The sequence below is a fragment of the Bos javanicus genome, chromosome 14 (assembly GCF_032452875.1).
Source record: "Bos javanicus breed banteng chromosome 14, ARS-OSU_banteng_1.0, whole genome shotgun sequence".
NCBI lineage: Eukaryota > Metazoa > Chordata > Mammalia > Artiodactyla > Bovidae > Bos > Bos javanicus.
In genome coordinates, this window is record NC_083881.1 from 61,068,746 (window position 1) to 61,088,375 (window position 19,630).

The 19,630-nt window shown below is 40.1% G+C and overlaps 1 protein-coding gene across 27 annotated transcripts in view; it reads right to left on the reverse strand.

The window, feature by feature from the left end:
* The window catches only part of RIMS2 (regulating synaptic membrane exocytosis 2), a 605,437-nt gene extending 586,669 nt beyond the window's left edge, over positions 1-18,768 (reverse strand). For all 27 annotated transcript variants that reach the window (XM_061439193.1, XM_061439200.1, XM_061439191.1 and 24 more), the window contains exon 1: positions 18,515-18,768. In XM_061439193.1, the coding sequence (XP_061295177.1) occupies positions 18,515-18,690 (176 nt within the window). In that variant the 5' untranslated portion in view covers positions 18,691-18,768. The remainder of the gene's footprint in view (positions 1-18,514) is intronic.
* Between the last annotated feature and the right edge of the window lie 862 nt (positions 18,769-19,630).

The window sequence follows — 19,630 nt, forward strand, 5'->3', positions numbered from 1 at the left end:
GTGTCTGACTCTTAGCGACCCCATGGACTGCAGCCTACCAGGCTCCTCCGTCCATGGGATTTTCCAGCCAAGAGTACTGGAGTGGGGTGCCATTGCCTTCTCCGCAATCAAATGCACCAGTGAGACAAATTCAAATTTCTTAACAAACCATAACGTATGCTGCTGCTGCTGCTAAGTCATGTCAGTCGTGTACAACTCTGTGCGAGCCCATAGACGGCAGCCAACCAGGCTCCCCCGTCCCTAGGATTCTCCAGGCAAGAACACTGGGCAAGAACACTGGAGTGGGTTGCCATTTCCTTCTCCAATGCAGCAAAGTGAAAAGTGAAAGCGAAATCGCTCAATCATGTCCGACTTTTAGCGACCCCATGGACTGCAGCCTACCAGGCTCCTCCATCCGTGGGATTTTCCAGGCAAGAGTACTGGAGTGGGGTGCCGTTGCCTTCTCCGAGCATAATGTATAGATGGTTCTAAATATTTAACAATTGACACAACCATATAAAATATGTGTCAATATATAAATTAACATTAAAAATAAATTTCTTTTTTCCAAATAAACTGTATAGAATTCTGCTGTGTTATAGTAGTCCCTCCTTATCTGCAGTTTCGCTTACTGCAGTTTCAGTGATACACAGTCAACAGCAGTCCAAAAATATTAAATGGAAAATGTTTATTTCAAAACAAACAATTCACAATTTTAAACTGTGCACTGTTCTGAACTGCATGATGAAATCTCAAACTGTCCTGCTCTGTCCCATCCAGGATGTGAATCATCCCTTTGCCAAGCTCACTCTGCCAATTTGTCACTTGGTAGCCTGCATGGTTATCAGATCAACTCTCACAGTGCTTCTGTTCAAAATAACCCTAATTTTACTTAATAATGTCCCCAGAGCACAAGAGTAGTGATACTGGTAATTTGTAAGTGCCAAAGAGAAGCCATAAAGGGTTTCTTTATGTGAAATGGTGAAAGTTCTTAACTTAATAATAAAAGAAAAAACAGTAGGTTGAAGTTGCTAAGATCTACTGTGAGATCAAATTCTCTGTAAAACTGTGAAGAAGGAGAAAGAAATTTGCGCTAGTTTTGCTGTCGTACCTCAAACTTCAAAAGTTTCGGCCATATGCATGATAAGATGGAAAAAGTGTTAAATTTATACAGAACTTTGACAGAGCACATTCACATAACCTTTATTACAGTATAATGTTGTATGTTCTATTTTATTATTAGTTATTGTTAATCTCTTATTGTGCCTAATTTATAAATTCAACTTTATAATATAGAAACTATATAAAACAGGAAAAAAACATAGTATATATAGGGTTTAGCACTATCCACAGTTTCAGACTTTCACTGGGGGCTGGGGAACATATCCACAGCAGATTAAAGGGGACTAGTGTAATAAGAGCTATAGCAACATTATACACTAGTCATTTTAACAGTTTCCAAATCATTTGTTAAATTTTAGAAGTTGATTTAACCTGTCTAAAGGGGCCATGATTTGATATTGGGAACCATACCAAGCTTTTCCCAACATCTTTCTCATTAAAACGATTGTCACTAGTCGCTGCTACTGCACTTTGCTGAAGCTGTAAGGAAGCTGGGCCTGCTGCCTGTATGTCACTGTCACACAGCCTACAGAGGCTAGTGCTTCCCATAGTGCATGAAATCCGTGTCACAGGACCCCTCCCCCAAAAAATGGTGCCACAGAAACGACCTGCACTGCAGCCTGCCCCATGACCTCCAGCAACAGGGAACACACTAGGCAGGCTCCAAAGTTCCAGCTCCAGTCACTATGGGCCTTCCAAGGACCGTGTTAATCCACACCATGCTCACAGACCGCACTGCACAACGTAACATTCTCTCAATAAAAGTCACCAATATGCACGAAAGTGATTCAATATTTTAATAACTCGGGTCTCTGTTACCAGTACATAACAGCTGAATACCAGTCCTTCATACAAGGTCCTTTACAACTGACCCCTGCCAACTAGCTTCCATGCACCTATCAATATAGGAATATTCTAAATGGCTGGCGACAATGAGCGCATCAGTTGGCCACTGTAGTTATGGCAATTAACATGTTATAGCAATTTATGGCTCGTGGGCACTTTCATTTACAGTGTCATCGTAACCCTGTCAGAAAGATACCACAAACCCTAATTCCTTACCCATGATTCCAAAACCCAAAAGCTCTGAAAACAGAACTTTTTTTGCAAGTTTGGGCCAAAATTCTTGATCTAAATGAATTATTAATAGCATGAGGCTTTATGTAATCTCTATTTAACCTACTTATAAATATTCACATGTTTCACTAGAGAAACATAAATGCACTTGCTTAGGGGCTGCTGTCCTGATCCACTGAGAGTTACATACTTCTGTGGTTGCACCTTTATGTTTCTAAAACCAAAAAAAGGGTTGTTGTTGTTATTATTTAGTTGCTCAGTTGTGCCCGACTTCTGTGCAACCCCAGGGACTATAGCCCACCAGGTTCCTCTGTCCATGGAGTTTCCCAGGCAAGAATACTGAAGTAGGTTGCCATTTCCTTCTCTAGGGACTCTTTCGGACCCACGAATCAAACCTGCATTTCCTGCATTGCACACAGATTCTTTACCGCTGAGCCATAGTGGAAGCCCCAAAATAGAATTCAAAATACCTGAATTCTAAACCACATCTGGCACCACGGAATTCAGTTAAGGAATGTGGGATGTGTGTTTTCAATCTCCATTTCCAGAGTTTAAGGAGCTGAAGTGACTTCGTCAAGATAACACAGCTTGTAAATGGTGGAGCCAGGACTCTAATCCAGACACCTAAGTCTTGTTTTATCCCCTATGCAAGACAGACCATAAATGAAAAAAGAAACCTTTCTCTGCATAAAAAGACAAATCTCACATTTCACATAATATCATGTAAGCATAAGTTAATATAAAAATTGTAATGCAAAAATTAAAAAACAAAGTCTGTATCTAATCTTCAAAAAATATATTTCCTGCTGCTTAAATATTAATGTTTCACCTTATTTTACACAAAGGAATAAAGTCATTGTCAGATTTGGAGTCACTCTTCCAGAAGTTAAGAGCACCATCAATTTTAATGTTGATACTATTTTTCACTAAAATTCCTAAACACTACATAACAAATTAAACAATTTTAAAAGAGAATTATAATTATCCTAGGAATTGACAAACTTTCTAATACCAATCCTGTCAATTCTGTGGTAGTTATATTTTCAACAAATACTCAGATTCTCCTTCTAACCATGGTAGGACTACACTTTTCTACCGAGTTAGGCATGATCATGTAACTTACTATGGCCAGTGAAATGTGAACAGCAGGTATATATATATTTCTGAGAGGAAACTTTAAGAGACAATCTGCAATTCACTAGTTTCTCTCTTCATCTGCTCTCAATGTTCCATACATCTTCTCCATCATCAGCCTGTGTTCCAGAATGAGAATGACACGGGGTAAAGACCCCAAGCAACCCAGATAAAAATATACAACATGAAAAAGAAACTTGTATTGTTTTAAGCTACTGAAATTTGAGGACAGCAAAGCCTACTGCTAATTTATCAATGTATTGCCTCTTAGCTCCTAATCCATCTTTCTTCTTCCTACTTATTAATACTGAATCTGGACTCTACAACCCTTTCTCCTTTACCAGTCGGCGCAATTTTAAGCTTCGTCAGTAGAGGGAGCTGGAGCAAAAGGAAGAAGGGGCTTCTCTTTCTGGATTTGGGAATTCTGTTGTTTTCCCTATGATGCTTGGCTGTCAGGAGCTTACAGGATACCCAGCGGCACTCACTCTGGGCACTCACTCTCACCAGCATGCAACACGTTTCACCAGCACCCAGCAGGAACTGATCCAGAAATTTCAATAGCATCTCAGCAGGCAATATCCCAATAAGTCTCACAGACACCCTATAGGTGGTTTCCCAGTGACTTTGGCTAAGCACATTAGCCAACCTCTCAGCAGCCCCACCGACACCCCCACAGATGATTTCCTGCCTGTCCCAGCTGGTGGCAGCTCAATGGGACATTGTCACACCTTCCAACAAAGGCTGAATTTCAGCCTTAGCCATGGGGAAAAGGGCCTCTTCCAAGTTTGTTCTTTCCTTGAGCATTCAGCCTCAGCCCTAAAGAAGGTGGCTGCTCTCTGCTACAAGCTAATAATCCTTTATATTAAAATTTCCCTATTCAAATTATTACTGCAGTTTCTGTCTTCCGATTGGACTGTGATATCTAGTCTACTCCAACATATAAAACTCATGCTGTAACATGAATTTGTATTAGTAGTTTTGAAGGATAACTTTGGTTATTTTCTTTTTCTAGCTATTTCATAGCTCTTTTTAATATTTTATGTATCAAAGTTAAAGCAATTAATGATATTTTGACCACTGACATAGAATTTAAATCATACTAAATACTAAATATTTCCCTTGTGACTCAGCTAATAAAGAATCCACCTGCAATTCAGGAGACCTGGGTTCGATCCCTGGGTTGGGAAGATCCCCTGGAGGAGGGAAAGGCTACCCACTCCAGTATTCTGACCTGGAGAATTCCATGGACTCTGTATAGTCCATGGGGTTGCAAAGAGTTGGACAGGACTAAGCTACTTTCACTTTCACTTTCAAATACTACATGCTTTCATTAAATCAGACTTATGGCTAAAAATTATAAGAAATAAAAATAATATATGAAAGCACATTTATTGTGGGGTAAGAAATAGTTCTTCAACCAAACATGTCAAGGAAAATTATATTCTTGTCAAAAGATTAAATTCAAATCTTTATTTATTCATACTACAATAAAAAGTTTATACTGAGTCTTTTTAAATCAGTTTATACTGAGTCTTTTAAAATCAGATAATGAAAATATTGCATTTGGAAAGGTTTCAATACTCTTCACTATGTTAGTCATATGGCAAAATTAAATATTCCTCAATCTATAAAAATAAATCCAATTATTAACTAAAAAGACTACTCAGGAAGAGTACTTAAGTGTTTCTTATGTACAGAGCCAAAAACAATTCTCACTGCTTGCCCCCAACCCCACTTCCCATTAGACCAGTAATTTAATTCAGGAGGAAACAAATGAAAAGTGAAGAGCACATTGGCAGTAATTTGAGGGCAATAAAGTATTATAAACCTATGGAAAAGTAAAACTATAAAATATTATTTCAGAGATATTCTAGAATGTATGTCTCTAATACAAAATACATTTTTTTAAATGAGTAGCTTAATGTCTCCTTTATAAAAGACATATATCCAAACTTATATCTAGTGGCACTTACTAAAGAAGTATAAAGAGAATAATGACCACCAAAGAAGTTCATTTTCTAATCCCAGGAAGGTGAATATATGTATCCTTGCATGGTAAGAGATTTTCGAGATGTGACTAAGATAGGAAGATTATTCTGGACTATCTGGGTGAGCCCAATCTAATCATAGGAATTCTTAAAAGAGAAAAATCTCTCCCAGCTGTGGACAGAGAGAGAGGCAGTGACAGAAGAAGGGTCAGAAAGATGGCATCATGACAAGAATTCAATGCTCCATTGCTGGTTCTGAGATGTAGGAAGCTATGAGCAAGACTAGAGAAGAGGTCTCTAGGAGGTCAAAACAGCATTCGGCTCATAGCTGAAGGAAATGGGACTCTCAGTCGTTTAACTTCAAGGAACTGAATTCTTTCAACAGCCCAGAGGAGCAAGAAAACATTCCCTCCCACCCCAGCCCCCAACCGCCACCACCACCCCCCCACCCTTACCCCCACCCTAGGTAGCTTCCAGAAAGAAATACAGCCAGTTCTTTTGATTCTATGCAGTAAGACCTATGTCAGACTTCTGACTTACAGAACTGTATGGTAATAAACTTGTGTTGTTTTAAGCCAGTAAGTTTGTTAGTAGCAGAAAACTAATACAAGGGACACTATTTATAACTTTGGAAGATCTAGGTCACACTTTACTAAAGAAAGTAGCAATGTCTTTTCAACAGGTATTAAAATATTGGGCGTTCATAAAAGTATTTACTGAAAATAAGGTAGGTTGATTCCCAGGCAAGAATACTGGAGTGGGTAGCCATTCCCTTCTCCAAGGGATCTTCCCGATCCAGGGATGGAACCCAGGTCTCCTGTATTACAGGAGATTCTTTACCTTCTGGGCCACCAGGGAAGCCCCTTTCATAAAAGTATTCATTGAAGATAAAGTAGATTGATAGTCTCTATAGTTACCAATGCTTCCTTCTTTCAGCTAAATTATTTATTTAACAAACACTTGATGTTTACTATGTGCTAAGAGCTCTTCCAAGGGCTTTACAAATGTAAACTCAATCCTCATAACAGCTTATGAAGTAGGTATTATGCCCATTTTACAGATAAAGACAGTAAGGTACACCACTATCAATCCCTGTTTGAGCTGGGATTCAAACTTAAGCTTGACTGACTCCAGAATTCAAGTGCTTCTGCGCTGGCTAAGTATTTTCCATACGAGACGCAACAGCAATGTGATAGAAAGAGATTGGGTTTTGTAGTTAAAAAGATCTAGGCATAGATCCGTATTCTGCTACTCATAAGCTTTGTAACCGGGATCCTAACACATAATGGACACTAAAGAAATGTTCATTCCCTCCTTCAACTCCTGCTTCCAGTGTAGAGATACATTCAAATTCAAAGAAAACCCTATATGGAATAGGCTTAAGAAAAAAACTGAACACTAATCTTAACTCCCAAATTTGCACTTCTCTTTCCTCAGGTTTACACATTACTTTTCAGATCTCAGCTAAGACAACCAATGGTGTAACAACACATTTCTAGGGGTACTCTAGGCTCTCACTATCATACCAACAAAAACATATTGGAATTTTACCATAAAAACAAACTTACAAAAAAAGGGGGGAATTTTTTTTAAGATTTAAACATGAGGTAAAGGTAAAGTTTTTTCGATTGAAGGTAATCTTAACCATAGAATGAAATTAAACAGCTATCACACGCACCTTCTGGTTCACTTTTTGTCTCAAATGGGGTTGCAAAGAGTCGGACACAACTGAGTGACTTCACTTTCACTTTACCTTGTTCTTGTTAACATGTTTGAAGAGTGGTCACTGGCCATATATTAATACTCTTTATGCTAATATTCTTTATATTCGTTATCACCTAGAAATCAACTTTACCATCTCATATTCTAGACAGTGAACCTGGTCTTAACAAAGACACTTTGTCCCCAAGGCTGTCTACCCCTGCAATACCACCACTATTATTGCCCAGAGAAATCTTTTTTGAGGGAGGTAGAATTTTCTAAAATGCTAACTACTATTTCAAATAAAGACATACTTGACACTATAGCAAAAAAAGTATCTACTGGAACATCAGCAAAAGGTAGCTTAATCTATCATGCTGTGCTGTGCTTAGTCACTCGGTTGTGTCCGACTCTTTGTGACCAACCTCATGGACTGTAGCCTGCCAGGCTTCTCAGTCATTGGGTTTCACAGGCAAGAATACTGGAGTGGGGAGCCATTCCCTTATCCAGGAGGTCTTCCCGACCCAGGGATCAAACCCGAGTCTCCTGTATTGCAGGTGGATTCTAAGTACAAATTCTGGTGGAATATGTCTGCTTGGGCTTACATCTTAGCTCCCTACTGAAAACTCTGAGCATCCAACTTAAGTCTTCATTTTTTTTTCATCTGTAAAACTGGGAAAGTAATAACTATCTCATAAGATGGTTGTAGTGGTTGAATCAGATAACGAATACATAAAATAGCACAGTAAGCATTCAACAAATGTTGGCTGTTGAGTATTAAGGTAGTAAGAGTATAATAAAAGTATATAATAAGAGTTATATGAGCACAAAGAATCATCTAACCCAGTTTCCAAAAGTTGGAAACCTGAGATGAATCTCAGTTAATCAACAGGACTTAGCCAGAGAAAAGCAGTTAGGGCTTTCTAGTCAAAGAGAACAGTATATGCCAAACTACAACAGAAGATGAAAAAAAAGAACAGGGAACTCACTTCAATACAATTAAAACAGATAGGGCTCATGAAAGATCACCAGGATTTAACACTGATAAAGCACTACAAAGGGACTTCCATGATATACCTAGAAGTTTGGACAATATCATAAGTGCAATGGGAAAGACTAAAGAATACTAAGGATATTAAAGTTAAACTGTGTCAGAGTGTAGTACTATCACAGAGAGGCTGGACTAGAGGAAGCAAGCCTCAACTAAAGATCCTTGTTTAGAAATGATTAAGGAAAAGACAATAAAGGCATGAAACAATGCAGTGACAATGAAGATGAAGAGAAACAGATTTCAAAGATATTTCAGAGAAAATAAAGATAGGATTTGGTAACTGATTATATTTGAGGGCTGAGGAAGAGTGAGGAAGTTAGAATGACTACCATGACCACCATGTTTTATTAACAAATGTTTACTGACTGACAACTATGCCCCTGGTACTACACTAGGCATAAAAAGATGATTAAAACTTGGTCCCTGACATCAAAGAAACCAGTTATACTAAAAAAAACATAGAGATTAGTAACTAATATTGAATATCAGAAACATTATAAAAATTGTTTACAGAATGATAAAAAAAATTGAAAGGAGAGACACCCAACTAGTGGAAATACATCAAAGAGATGTATGTCTTCACAGCAATGGAGCTGGACACAAAACAGCACATCGGGAAAAGAGCAAGAGGATGTGCATAATCAAAGAACATGATACAGAGAAGGATTTGTAAAAAGATTACTATGATTATATAGAAGGAGGTGGGTTGTGAATGCCTAAAGTTACGATTCATTCACATTCATAATCCAAATAAATTTTTACTGATCTACAGCGTATCAGTCTGGGTCCTGGCAGGAAACAGATGGCATAAACTGAGTAACTAAGGAGAGCTTAATAAAGGTACCATTTTACAAAGATGTGAGCAGGATTTAAGGAAACCAACAAGAGATGGTGCAGTATGATGGCTAGCAACACAGGAAAGCAATTTCCAGAAATGGAAGAAAATAGCTGTACTAAGAGGGCCACCAGACTAGCATGGAGGAAACTTGGGAACAAACAACCTGACGTCATTCTCCTTCCATACAATCTGACAGTGTCTCACATCAACAGAAACCAACTGGAGGTCTAAGAACAAGGAGACCTGCGGGTGCAATCCATAGAGGTCAGCTCCTACAGTATTCAGCAAAGTGGGGGAAAGTGAGTAGATCTGGAATGGTGAATGGGGAAATATGTAACATGCAATGATAAAATTCAACAACATTCAACTGTATAAAAATTCACCTCCCAGTTCTATAACTCTTCCTACACTTCAGTTTGGAGACAGAGTTTATTAGCCTTCAACCTGCAAAACTTTTAACATGAAGCTTCAATTTGTTCTAAAATGGATCCTTAGCATTGTGAATTCTTCTGTCTCATCATAAGTCTATATGCTGTTTTAACTCCCTGAGCAACTATCTCTGTTAAGGTACAGTGTAAGCATTTTCTCAAACCTTCAACAACAAATCCTCAGTTGGGGTACAGCCAGCAACTTGTCACCAAGAGGATGGAAAAGACATGTCCTGATAAATTCTGCATTCAAGAATCAGTGGCTGCGTTAAGACTTTGGTTAGCTTAGACCAGACAATCGTTGAAGAGAGGTCAATTTGTGATAATAAAATTCAGTACCCAGGTGGCACTACTGGTAAAGAATCTGGCTACCAATGCAGGAGATGCAAGAGATGCAAGTTCAATCCCTGAGTTGGGAAGATCCCCTGGAGAAGGGCATGGCAACCCACTCCAGTATTCTTGCCAGGAGAATCCCCATGGACAGAGGAGCCTGGCAGGCTACAGCCCATAGTGTCACAAAGAGTCATCAGCCAGAACTTAATTACATGAACTCATCTAGATACAAGGGGAGATGGAAAAGGTAGGACTAGACAGCTACTGCACAGAAGCTCTATGAAAAAGGAATATAAATCTTTGAGGAACACCTAGCTACCTCCACAACAAAATTCACTTTGACAGAAAAAAAAAAAATTTGTGTTAATAAAAGCATTAACTATTTCAGCTTTTGGTCAAAAGGAATTATGTGTGAGTGATATGTGATGAAACAGATTTTTCATGTATGTGCCCGAGAAGCAAACCACTACAGCAATTACTATAATAGACACCTCATACGCCAACAAAACAAGAGTATTGTTAGCATCATCTCCATCTGTCAACTGAACAATACCAAAGTACTAAGTATCAATAAACACCATTGTGATTATATTGCTACCTAGCTACATTATTTAGTGTATCCTTTTTTCCTAGTGTTAGCATCCCAGAAGCCTAGTTGCAGGATATGTGAAACTGTTATTTCTCCCTCCAGATGAACATAAGTTTTCTTGGAAGAAAAAACACTAAAAGGCATAGAGAATTCCATCCTCTTTCTGTGTGTAAAGGAGCATTTATCCAGCATCTCTGTTTAGCAGAACCTATATGTGTGTTACATAAAAATACTAAATGTTTATAATATATAAACCCTATAAAATTCTCAATTCTAAATGCCTTAAAAAAGCATTTAGCGAGCATTATGTTGTTTGGAAAATATAAATTAGAGCTTTTGAGATGCACGTATATAAAAGTCACTCATTCTTAGACTAATTTATACTATCTAGTTGTCCACCAGTTTTTTGGTAACAATTTTAGACAGAAAGTAGGTGAAACAATATTATATCACTCCTGGGTCAAAACCCATTCTCAACTTTTCCCTTTCTAATAACCCTACCTCCAATCATATTTCTAGAATTTCCTATCACAAAATCCAACAAAAATTATCTCCCTTTCATAATAAAACACTTTTTGAAATTCTGCAGTAATTCAGTAAGCTCATATAAAGAGAAAGAGAATCTTCAACTGTAATATATCATTTCCAAGGCTAATCTCCTTTCTATATTTTCCTAAAATACATTCACATATCCAAAAGTTCATTGGAAGTGATGTAAGAAGATATATAAAAAAGAAAATATGTTCTAGTTAAATCCAACATATATAATAAAGATTGTGTAATAGTTAAAAAGAAAAAAAGTTATGACCAACCTAGATAGCATATTAAAAAGCAGAGACATTACTTTGCCAACAAAGGTCCGTCTAGTCAAAGCTATGGTTTTTCCAGTAGTCATGTATGGATGTGAGAATTGGACCATAAAGAACACTGAGCACTGAAGAATTGATGCTTTTGAACTGTGGTGTTGGAAAAGACTCTTGAGAGTCCCTTGGACTACAAGGAGATCAAACCAGTCCATACTAAAGGAAATCAATCCTGAATATTCATTGGGAAGACTGATGCTGAAGCTGAAGCTCCAATATTGTGGCCACCTGATGTGAAGAAGAGTCAACTCATTAGAAAATACCTTGATGCTGGAAAAGATTGAAGGCAGGAGGAGAAGGGGATGACAGAGGATGAGATGGTGGATGGCATCATCTACTCGACGGACATGAGTTTGAGCAAACTCCAGGAGATGGTGAAGGACAGGGAAGCCTGGTGTGCTGCAGTCCACTGGGTCTCAAATAATCAGACACAACTGAGTGACTGAACACCACCACCACCTTAGTTATCAGGCTCTTTAATAATGGTTTCTGTTAGAGAAACTGCTTCCAATTCACCTTCCTTCTCCTTGTCCCTAGCTTTCTAGACAAAGAATGTGTGTACTTAGTCTCTCAGTTATGTCCAACTCTTTGGACCCGATGGACTGTAGCCCACCAGGCTTCTCTGTCCATGGGGATTCTCCAGGCAAGAATACCGGAGTGGGTTGCCATGCCTTCCTCCAGGGGATCTTCCCAACCAGGGATTGAATCCTGCAGGCAGATTCTTTACCATCTGAGCCACCAGGGAAGCCCATGAATACCGCAATGGGTTGCCTATCCCTTCTCCAAGGGATCTTCCCAACCCAGAAATCAAACCAAGGTCTCCAGCACTGCAGGCAGATTCTTTACCAACTGAGCTACCAGGGAAGCCCTTGACAAAGAATGAAGTCAGCTAAAAGTCCTCCAGGCATATTTTGACTTCCTAGTAGGTAGAAAAAAGCAACTCTCAAAAGAAAGGGCAGGGGGACAGATTTCGTCCAAGAGTGCTATAGAATTAAGGTTTAGAGACCCCTATCTATAGTCAGTTAGTAGCAATGATTTATTGCATACCTACTTGTGCCAGGACACCTGGTATATATTGATTACAACAATCCTTCAGGACAGGTGTTATTACTCGGATAATACAGATGAGGAAACATGGCCTCAGAGAGCTTATTAACGTAAGCAAGACCTTACAGTTATTAATTAGTAAAGTAAGGTTTCAAGTCAAAATTCATCTGGCCTATCACACTTGCCTCCACTACCTCCCTCTTCATCACATTGTACAATCAATTTTTATCAATATATATTGTCAACAAGAAGATACTATTTAATTGTCCTAATTACTTTAAATTATAGAATATATATGAAAAATTTATCAGGTATTTTCTCATAAAATGGCAATGTTTTAAAATGCATTTTGAATCCTTAGAAACTACAGAGTTTCAATTTTTGGCAATGACCATGATTACTGCATGTACAATAATGATTTTTATTTAAGTCTTCATGATTAAATTACATAATTTAGATGACATGCCACACTTAAAATTTCATTTAGCTGTAAGAAAAAATATGGTATTTTAAATATCAGAAAGAGGAAGATCATTCTAAGCATATCACAAAACCCAAAGGCAATCATAATAATAATAAATTTAAATACATTTTAAAAAATCTTGACTGGTAAAAAAAAAAGGCATAAACAAGGTCATAAAACAAATGATAAATAAAGAGCTTCCACAAATCACTGAAAATGACAACAGAAAAAGAAATACAAAAGGCTCTAAACAAATGTAAACGGCTCTCAACCTCACTGATAATAAGAAAACTGCAATTAAATTTTAGAATGGCATATTTTCCACCAAAACTATTGGCAAGATTACCACATACTGAGTTAGCAAGGATATATGAAAATCTCCCTAGCATTTGTCACTTATGCATACTTCCTTTATGAAAGTAAATGTGACAATAATACAATTTAAATTTTTTATTGTATACATTATAAAAATATAAAGGTTACACTTTATGACCTTTTGAACCATCTCATTCTAGGAATTTATTCCAGAGACAAATTCATGCATATGGAAAATGATATATGTACAAATGCAAGAGATGTGAGAGACTCAGGTTTGATCCCTTGGTTGGGAAGATCCCCTGGAGAAGGGAGGGCATGGCAACCCACTCCACTACTCTTGCCTGAAGAATCCCATGGACAGAAGAGCGTGGCGGGCTACATCTATAGGGTTGCAAAGAGTGGGACATGACTGAAGCGACTTAGCATGTACGCACATGCACACATACAGCCATTAAAATGAATTCAGTTCAGTCGCTCAGTCGCGTCCAACTCTTTGCAACCCCATGAATCACAGCACGCCAGGCCTCCCTGTCCATCACCAACTCCCAGAGTTCACTCAAACTCATGTCCATCGAGTTGGTGATGCCATCCAGCCATCTCATCCTCTGTTGTCCCCTTCTTCTCCTGCCCTCAATCTCTTTTCCAATGAGTCAACTCTTCACATGAAGTGGCCAAAGTATTGGAGTTTCAACTTCAGCATCAGTCCTTCCAATGAACACCCAGGACTGATCTCCTTTAGGATGGACTAGTTGGATCTCCTTGCAGTCCAACGGACTCTCAAGAGTCTTCTCCAACACCACAGCTCAAAAACATCAGCTTTCTTCACAGTCGAACTCTCACATCCATACACGACCACTGGAAATACCATAGCCTTGACTAGATGGACCTTTGTTGGCAAAGTAATATCTCTGCTTTTCAATATACTATCTAGGTTGGTCATAACTTTCCTTCCAAGGAGTAAACGTCTTTTAATTTCATGGTTGCAGTCACCATCTGCAGTGATTTTGGAGCCCAAAAAAGAAAGTCTGACACTGTTTCCACTGTTTCCCCATCTATTTCCCATGAAGTGACGGGACCAGATGCCACGATCTTCGTTTTCTGAATGTTGAGCTTTAAGCCAACTTTTTCACTCTCCTCTTTCACTTTCATCAAGAGGCTTTTTAGTTCCTCTTCACTTTCTGCCATAAGGGTGGTGTCATCTACATATCTGAGCTTAATATCCCTAACATATCCCTAAAATGAATTAGGGAGTTATATATTCATGGGTGTGGAATTGATCTCCTAAAAATTAAACTGCAAGACATATTTGTACCTTTTATGCTTACACACATAAGTCCATACATGTGTATATACATATATATATACATATATAGACACACAATATTTGATATACACACATATCTACTCTTAAGCATAGAATATTTCTGAAAGAGTATAAAACAAGCTGGCAATAGGAGTTGCCTCTAGAAAGGGAAAATAGATAGCTAAAAATTTTGTACCATATGTATATATTACCTATTAAGTAGTTTATAAACTGACTTTAGATAGTACTTTAAAATTGAAATATTAAAAAATATAAAACTTCTTACCTATGTTTTAAATATAATCTAAATCATTACCTTGATCTATCATGCAAATTTTTATTTATCATTTTCTTTTATTAGGGGAGCAAATTATCCCTTTGACATTAACAGAAAATCTAAACTGTGGATGAAAAGATAATTTACATGGCAAGAAACACATAATTTCTAATTTGTTTCAAAAACATCTCATCTAAAAGACTATGATACAAGGATAGCAGAAAGCTCAATAAATATTTACTGAAAATACTTTTCTATTGATTTCAGTGGGTTTACTTTACTCATCGATTTTTTTCACATCACACCCAAAACAAACAAAAAATAGTAACAAGAACAAAAACTCACTGGAAAATATAAATTTTAAATAAATTACTCACTTTGTCCAAAAAATTTCATTTTTCCAACAAGTTTGGTAAGCTACTTGTTAATGAACATTACTCGAAGTTAAATCAACATTGCTTACTAGATACCTACCATGTGCAGGTGTTAAGGATACTACAAAACAGAGACTCCAAAGAGGAGTACATTTTTATTCCTGCCCTCAAGAAGTTTACAGTCTTGAAAGATAAGGCTTTAAAACTTTAATCAACAAAAGAATATTATAGATTTTACTGATACACTGAGTTATCCAAACTAAAACTGTTAAAGGCATTCACGTAAGGATTAAAAAAAAAGTAACTGTTGATCCACTGAAGGATCTATTGGATATAAAAATGCTTCCAAAGTCCTAATATCTCACTCATATGTAAAACTGCAACATTTGATGATGACCAAAGACTTCCAGAATATGTGAATATTCACCTAGGCCATGAAGAAACTGCTAATGATTAAATATAAATATTTTAATTATCCACGCTCCTTAGAAGAGAATTTACTGCAATGGTCTCAATCAGTTTTGATCGCTCACCTTTTTCACTAAAAACATGTCAAGCATTAACTTCTTAAAATATGTATATTTACTTATATGCATCTTCACATTGTCAATCTATATATTAAGTATCAATAAAACTTAATTTCTGTCTTTTTCAAACACAGACAAAAATTTAAATATAAGTTTTAATTATTTTCTTCTTGTAATCTAGTACATCATCTTATGATGCCCTTGGGTATCCACATTCTGCTCTGTATGAATACTTAATATGAATATTTAAACTCACAGATCATGCAAAAATATTTTCATCTAATGGTTTCAATTTTTCACACAGCAAACTCATTTTTTAGCATAGCTGTTAAAAGGCAGCAGACATTAATTTCAATTTCAGTTTATTTCTCTCTGCCCATGACCTTCTCTCAGAATAAATGTTAACATGCAATTAAACAGACATCACTAAAGAGAAACAAAGTATAGTCATGACCAAGCAAATGGCCCCTAAAATTTAATGGCAAATAGCAATCATTGAAGAATATTAGTACTATTTTTTTCTTTTAAATAGCATTTGTAACTTAATAGTCAATATTGAAAATATTAGTAAATTGTCAAAATCTTCAAAACAATCTGTCTCATTTTTATCATTCTATTATAAAGTCTATTCTTTTCCTAATCTTCCTTGTCTAATCTTATTTTATTATGAAAGCCAAAAGTAGTTTTTATTTACTTTTAATAGAAGGGTAATTGCTTTACAATATTATGTTGGTTTCTGCAAAAGTATTTTTAAAGAACATTAAAAATTAAAGTTTCAAATATATTATAATTTAACCTCCAAAAAGTTTCTTGTTAAAATGAATACAAAAATAATTCTGAAACCATGTATATCATTTTGAGGTATGACTCCTTCCAAGTCTAAGTTAGGTAAAGATGCAAATAGATATTTTACATAAACACAAACAGATTTTTCATCAATATAATTTCATAGACTATATGACTATGTTCTTAGAGAATGCTTGTTTCTACCTAAACTATGCAAATATGAATGCACAAACTTTATATGCATTTGCACAGTATGTAGGTTTACACAGGAAAGTAAAATACTCACACGTACCTATCTGAAAAAACCCTTTCACGTTCTCCTAATATAACATATAGTTCACCTTAAGAAATTCTTTATTTAGTACTCAAAAGTTCATTTAAGTTTCTATGTATTGGAACAATAAATAGATTTGGAACTACAGTGAACTAGCCAATAAATACCATAATTCCACACACCATAAATAAATAAAAACACTTCCTACAGTTAAATATGAGTCCAACAAATAAAACCACATTTAATTTGAGCATCATTTTGGCAATACTTGTAACAATTATAAGAAAATACAGATTAATTTATCCAAATATCAAACTCTAAGTCATCAAAAGCTTGACATTGTAGTAAAGTTAAGCAAAAGTTAGAAGTATGCTCAAAAAGCTCTTTAAAATAATTGTTTTATTTTTTACTAGTTTAAACAAGCTACTTAAATCTCTTACTATTTTTTCATTACCCAAGCGTACTAGTAAGTCACATTGCCAAACAACTATTGAAACCCAGAAATTAGTTTTGAAGAAGCAATTCTTTATTTCAGTTTGTATGTTAGAAGCACATTTGCTCTTAGTCCTTCAGTATTTTTTGAGAACTAGTATTTTTCTTGGACATGTAAAGATATTTGATAAGTTTGTTATATAATTTAAAGTAGTATTTTTCATTAAAATATGTAAATATATATGTGTAGAGAGAATTGTTTCTTTGTTAAGTGCTAAAGAATACTGAATTCAACAACCTGTTTTTTGGAATTTACATGATTAGAGGTCAGTGTGTTAGTTCCGTCCCAGAGGAACTCTACACTTTCAACTATGTGTTTCTGTGGAGAATATGGGAAAAGCATAATTTAGAAATAGGCGACACGAAAGAATTGTCGCATATTTGGTATATCAACTGTACAAATTAATCTTAATGAATAATGCATTTCTAGCAAAAAATGAAAGAATTGAGCTGGAAAAATATTTTTAAAAAAAGGTTGCACATGCTCTGCACAATCTCCTTCACGTAGTAACCGAGAAGTCAAAGAACCGTAAAACATTTAAAAGCAAACCTGCTGAAACACATCTCTGCTAGACTGACAAGAAAAGGAATCTCAAACGCCTACAGATCTCTCGCTCTCTCTCTGGACAGTTCCCTGGTGCTGAAGTTACACCGTCACTAAACTGTGTTGGGTGCCTGGGTGCTGCTTTCACTGTCCCACCCTCCGCAAGATCCCGCTGCCTAGACTACGAGCACGAGGAGCAGAACTTCACAAGGTAGGGAGCATCCCAAGCTGCAGTGACGGGAGGAACTGGAGTCCTTTCGGAGCCTCTTCGAGATTAAGCAGATTTACTAGTTGCAAATAGGAAGAGTGGCAAGAGAGCAGGGTGTTACACACCCGCCGAGGGGGAGGGGCTGGAAGATGGCGGCGACCGCACACCCACCCGAGACACGACAGCGCTTATTACAGGCCCCCCTCGCCCGCACCGCCGCCCTCCTGCCCGGGGCGACAGTGGGCAGCGCTGCTCTTCCCGCAGTGGAGGAGGTTGGGGGCGCAGAAGCGCCCCGCGGAGGCGGGGCCCAGGGGCCCCCCGGCGGCGCCCTCCTCCCCGGCCGGCGCGCCTCCGCCCGGGTCCCGGCCCGGGGAGCACCTGTGCACGGCCATATTGGATTCCTCGCCCCAGTCACTGCCTCCGCGCGGGGGCGGCGGGAAGCGACCAGGGACGCGCGGAGACAGCGTTCAGCCCAGAGCCCCGCCGGGGCCCGCAGCCGAACTGGCCCGGCGGGCAAGCCGGAAGGACGCCGGGGGGGAATTACAACGCCCACAGGCTCGCCGCGGCCGGCCTCGGCGCTCTCCCTCCCCGATACACACACCCCTGCGCTCTGACAGCCCCAACAAGCTAGCCCTGGCGGCCGGCGGTGGTCGCAACCCTCGTGGCCCAGGCGCCACCGGCGGGAAGGGAGGGCGGCGATCCCCGGGCGCGCCGGCGGCCACAGGGCAGCGACCGAGGTGGGGGGGACGGCGGAGGGCAGGGAGGGAGGGAGGCGGGAAGATGGAGTCAGATCCTTACTTCAGCACCGACTGCTCTTTCTCCTCTTCTTTCTTCTGCCGATCCATGACGGCCAGGATGATTTTCCTCTCCTCCTCCGTGAGGTGGCTGAGGTCGGGCATCTCGGGCTGCAGAGGCGGCTGAGAGCCCGCCGGGGTGGGAGCCGGGCGGCCCCGCGGCCCGACAGGAGCCGACATGTTTGGTGGAGTCCAACCACCCTAGGGAAGCCGGGAGGCAACTCCACCGGCGGCGGCGGCGGCACCCGCGCGGGCGGCTGGGGCGCTCTGAGAAATGTTTCTTTTTCCCCGGGGGGCGAAGGGCTGGCAAGTGAGCTGTTGGGGCCAGAAGAGGAGCGGGAGGCCGGGCCGGGCCGCGGAGGGCGCGGAGCGGCGCGGGGAGGGTGGTGGAGTAAGGTGGCGGGGACGGCGATAAGGGTGGGGTGACTGGAAGGAGCGGGCGGGAGGGCGGCGCGCCGGCCCGGGGCGCAAGGGTGTCCGGCCGCGGCGGAGGCGGGGGGCCCCGCGCGCGCCGCTCGGGAGCGGAGACAGGGGGTGCTGCGACCCAGCCCCCTGGGGGGGAGTCCCGGGAACTCGCTCCGAGTGCCGGGGAGGCAGCGTCCCGCGAGCCAAGAGGGGCGCCGAGGCGGGAGCGCAGAGGAGAGTGAGGAAGCAGGGGCGAATTTCCCAGAGAAGCTGCCGAGCCGTCCCACCGGCCGACGCGTCACTGGGCTCCCGGCTCCGCGGAGGGAGGACCCCCCTCCAGAAACAACGAGGAGAGGGCCAGGGGGCGGGGCGGGTAGCCTTGAAGACCACCCCTCTGGGCTAGAGCGGGGAAGCGAAAGCGGAGTAGGGATGACAAGGGCTAGTGGCGGACAGTCCGGAGGCCGGGGCTTCGCGGCTGCCAGCGCCCGGATCCCAGCGACCTCCGACGCGCAGCAGGGTCGGGCGCGGGTCCTTCCCCATCAACGCGCCCGTCTGGAGTCCCTCAAACTGCCACCGCCCCTGTGGTCCGTGGAGTGGGTGCAGAGGGCCCGCTCCCTACGCCGCCGCTGCTGCTGCCGCCGCCGCTCGGTGCCGCCGTCCGCGCCTCCTCCGCCTCCCCAGCTCCTCCCGCGGGGCCCGCGTCACCTCTCGGCCG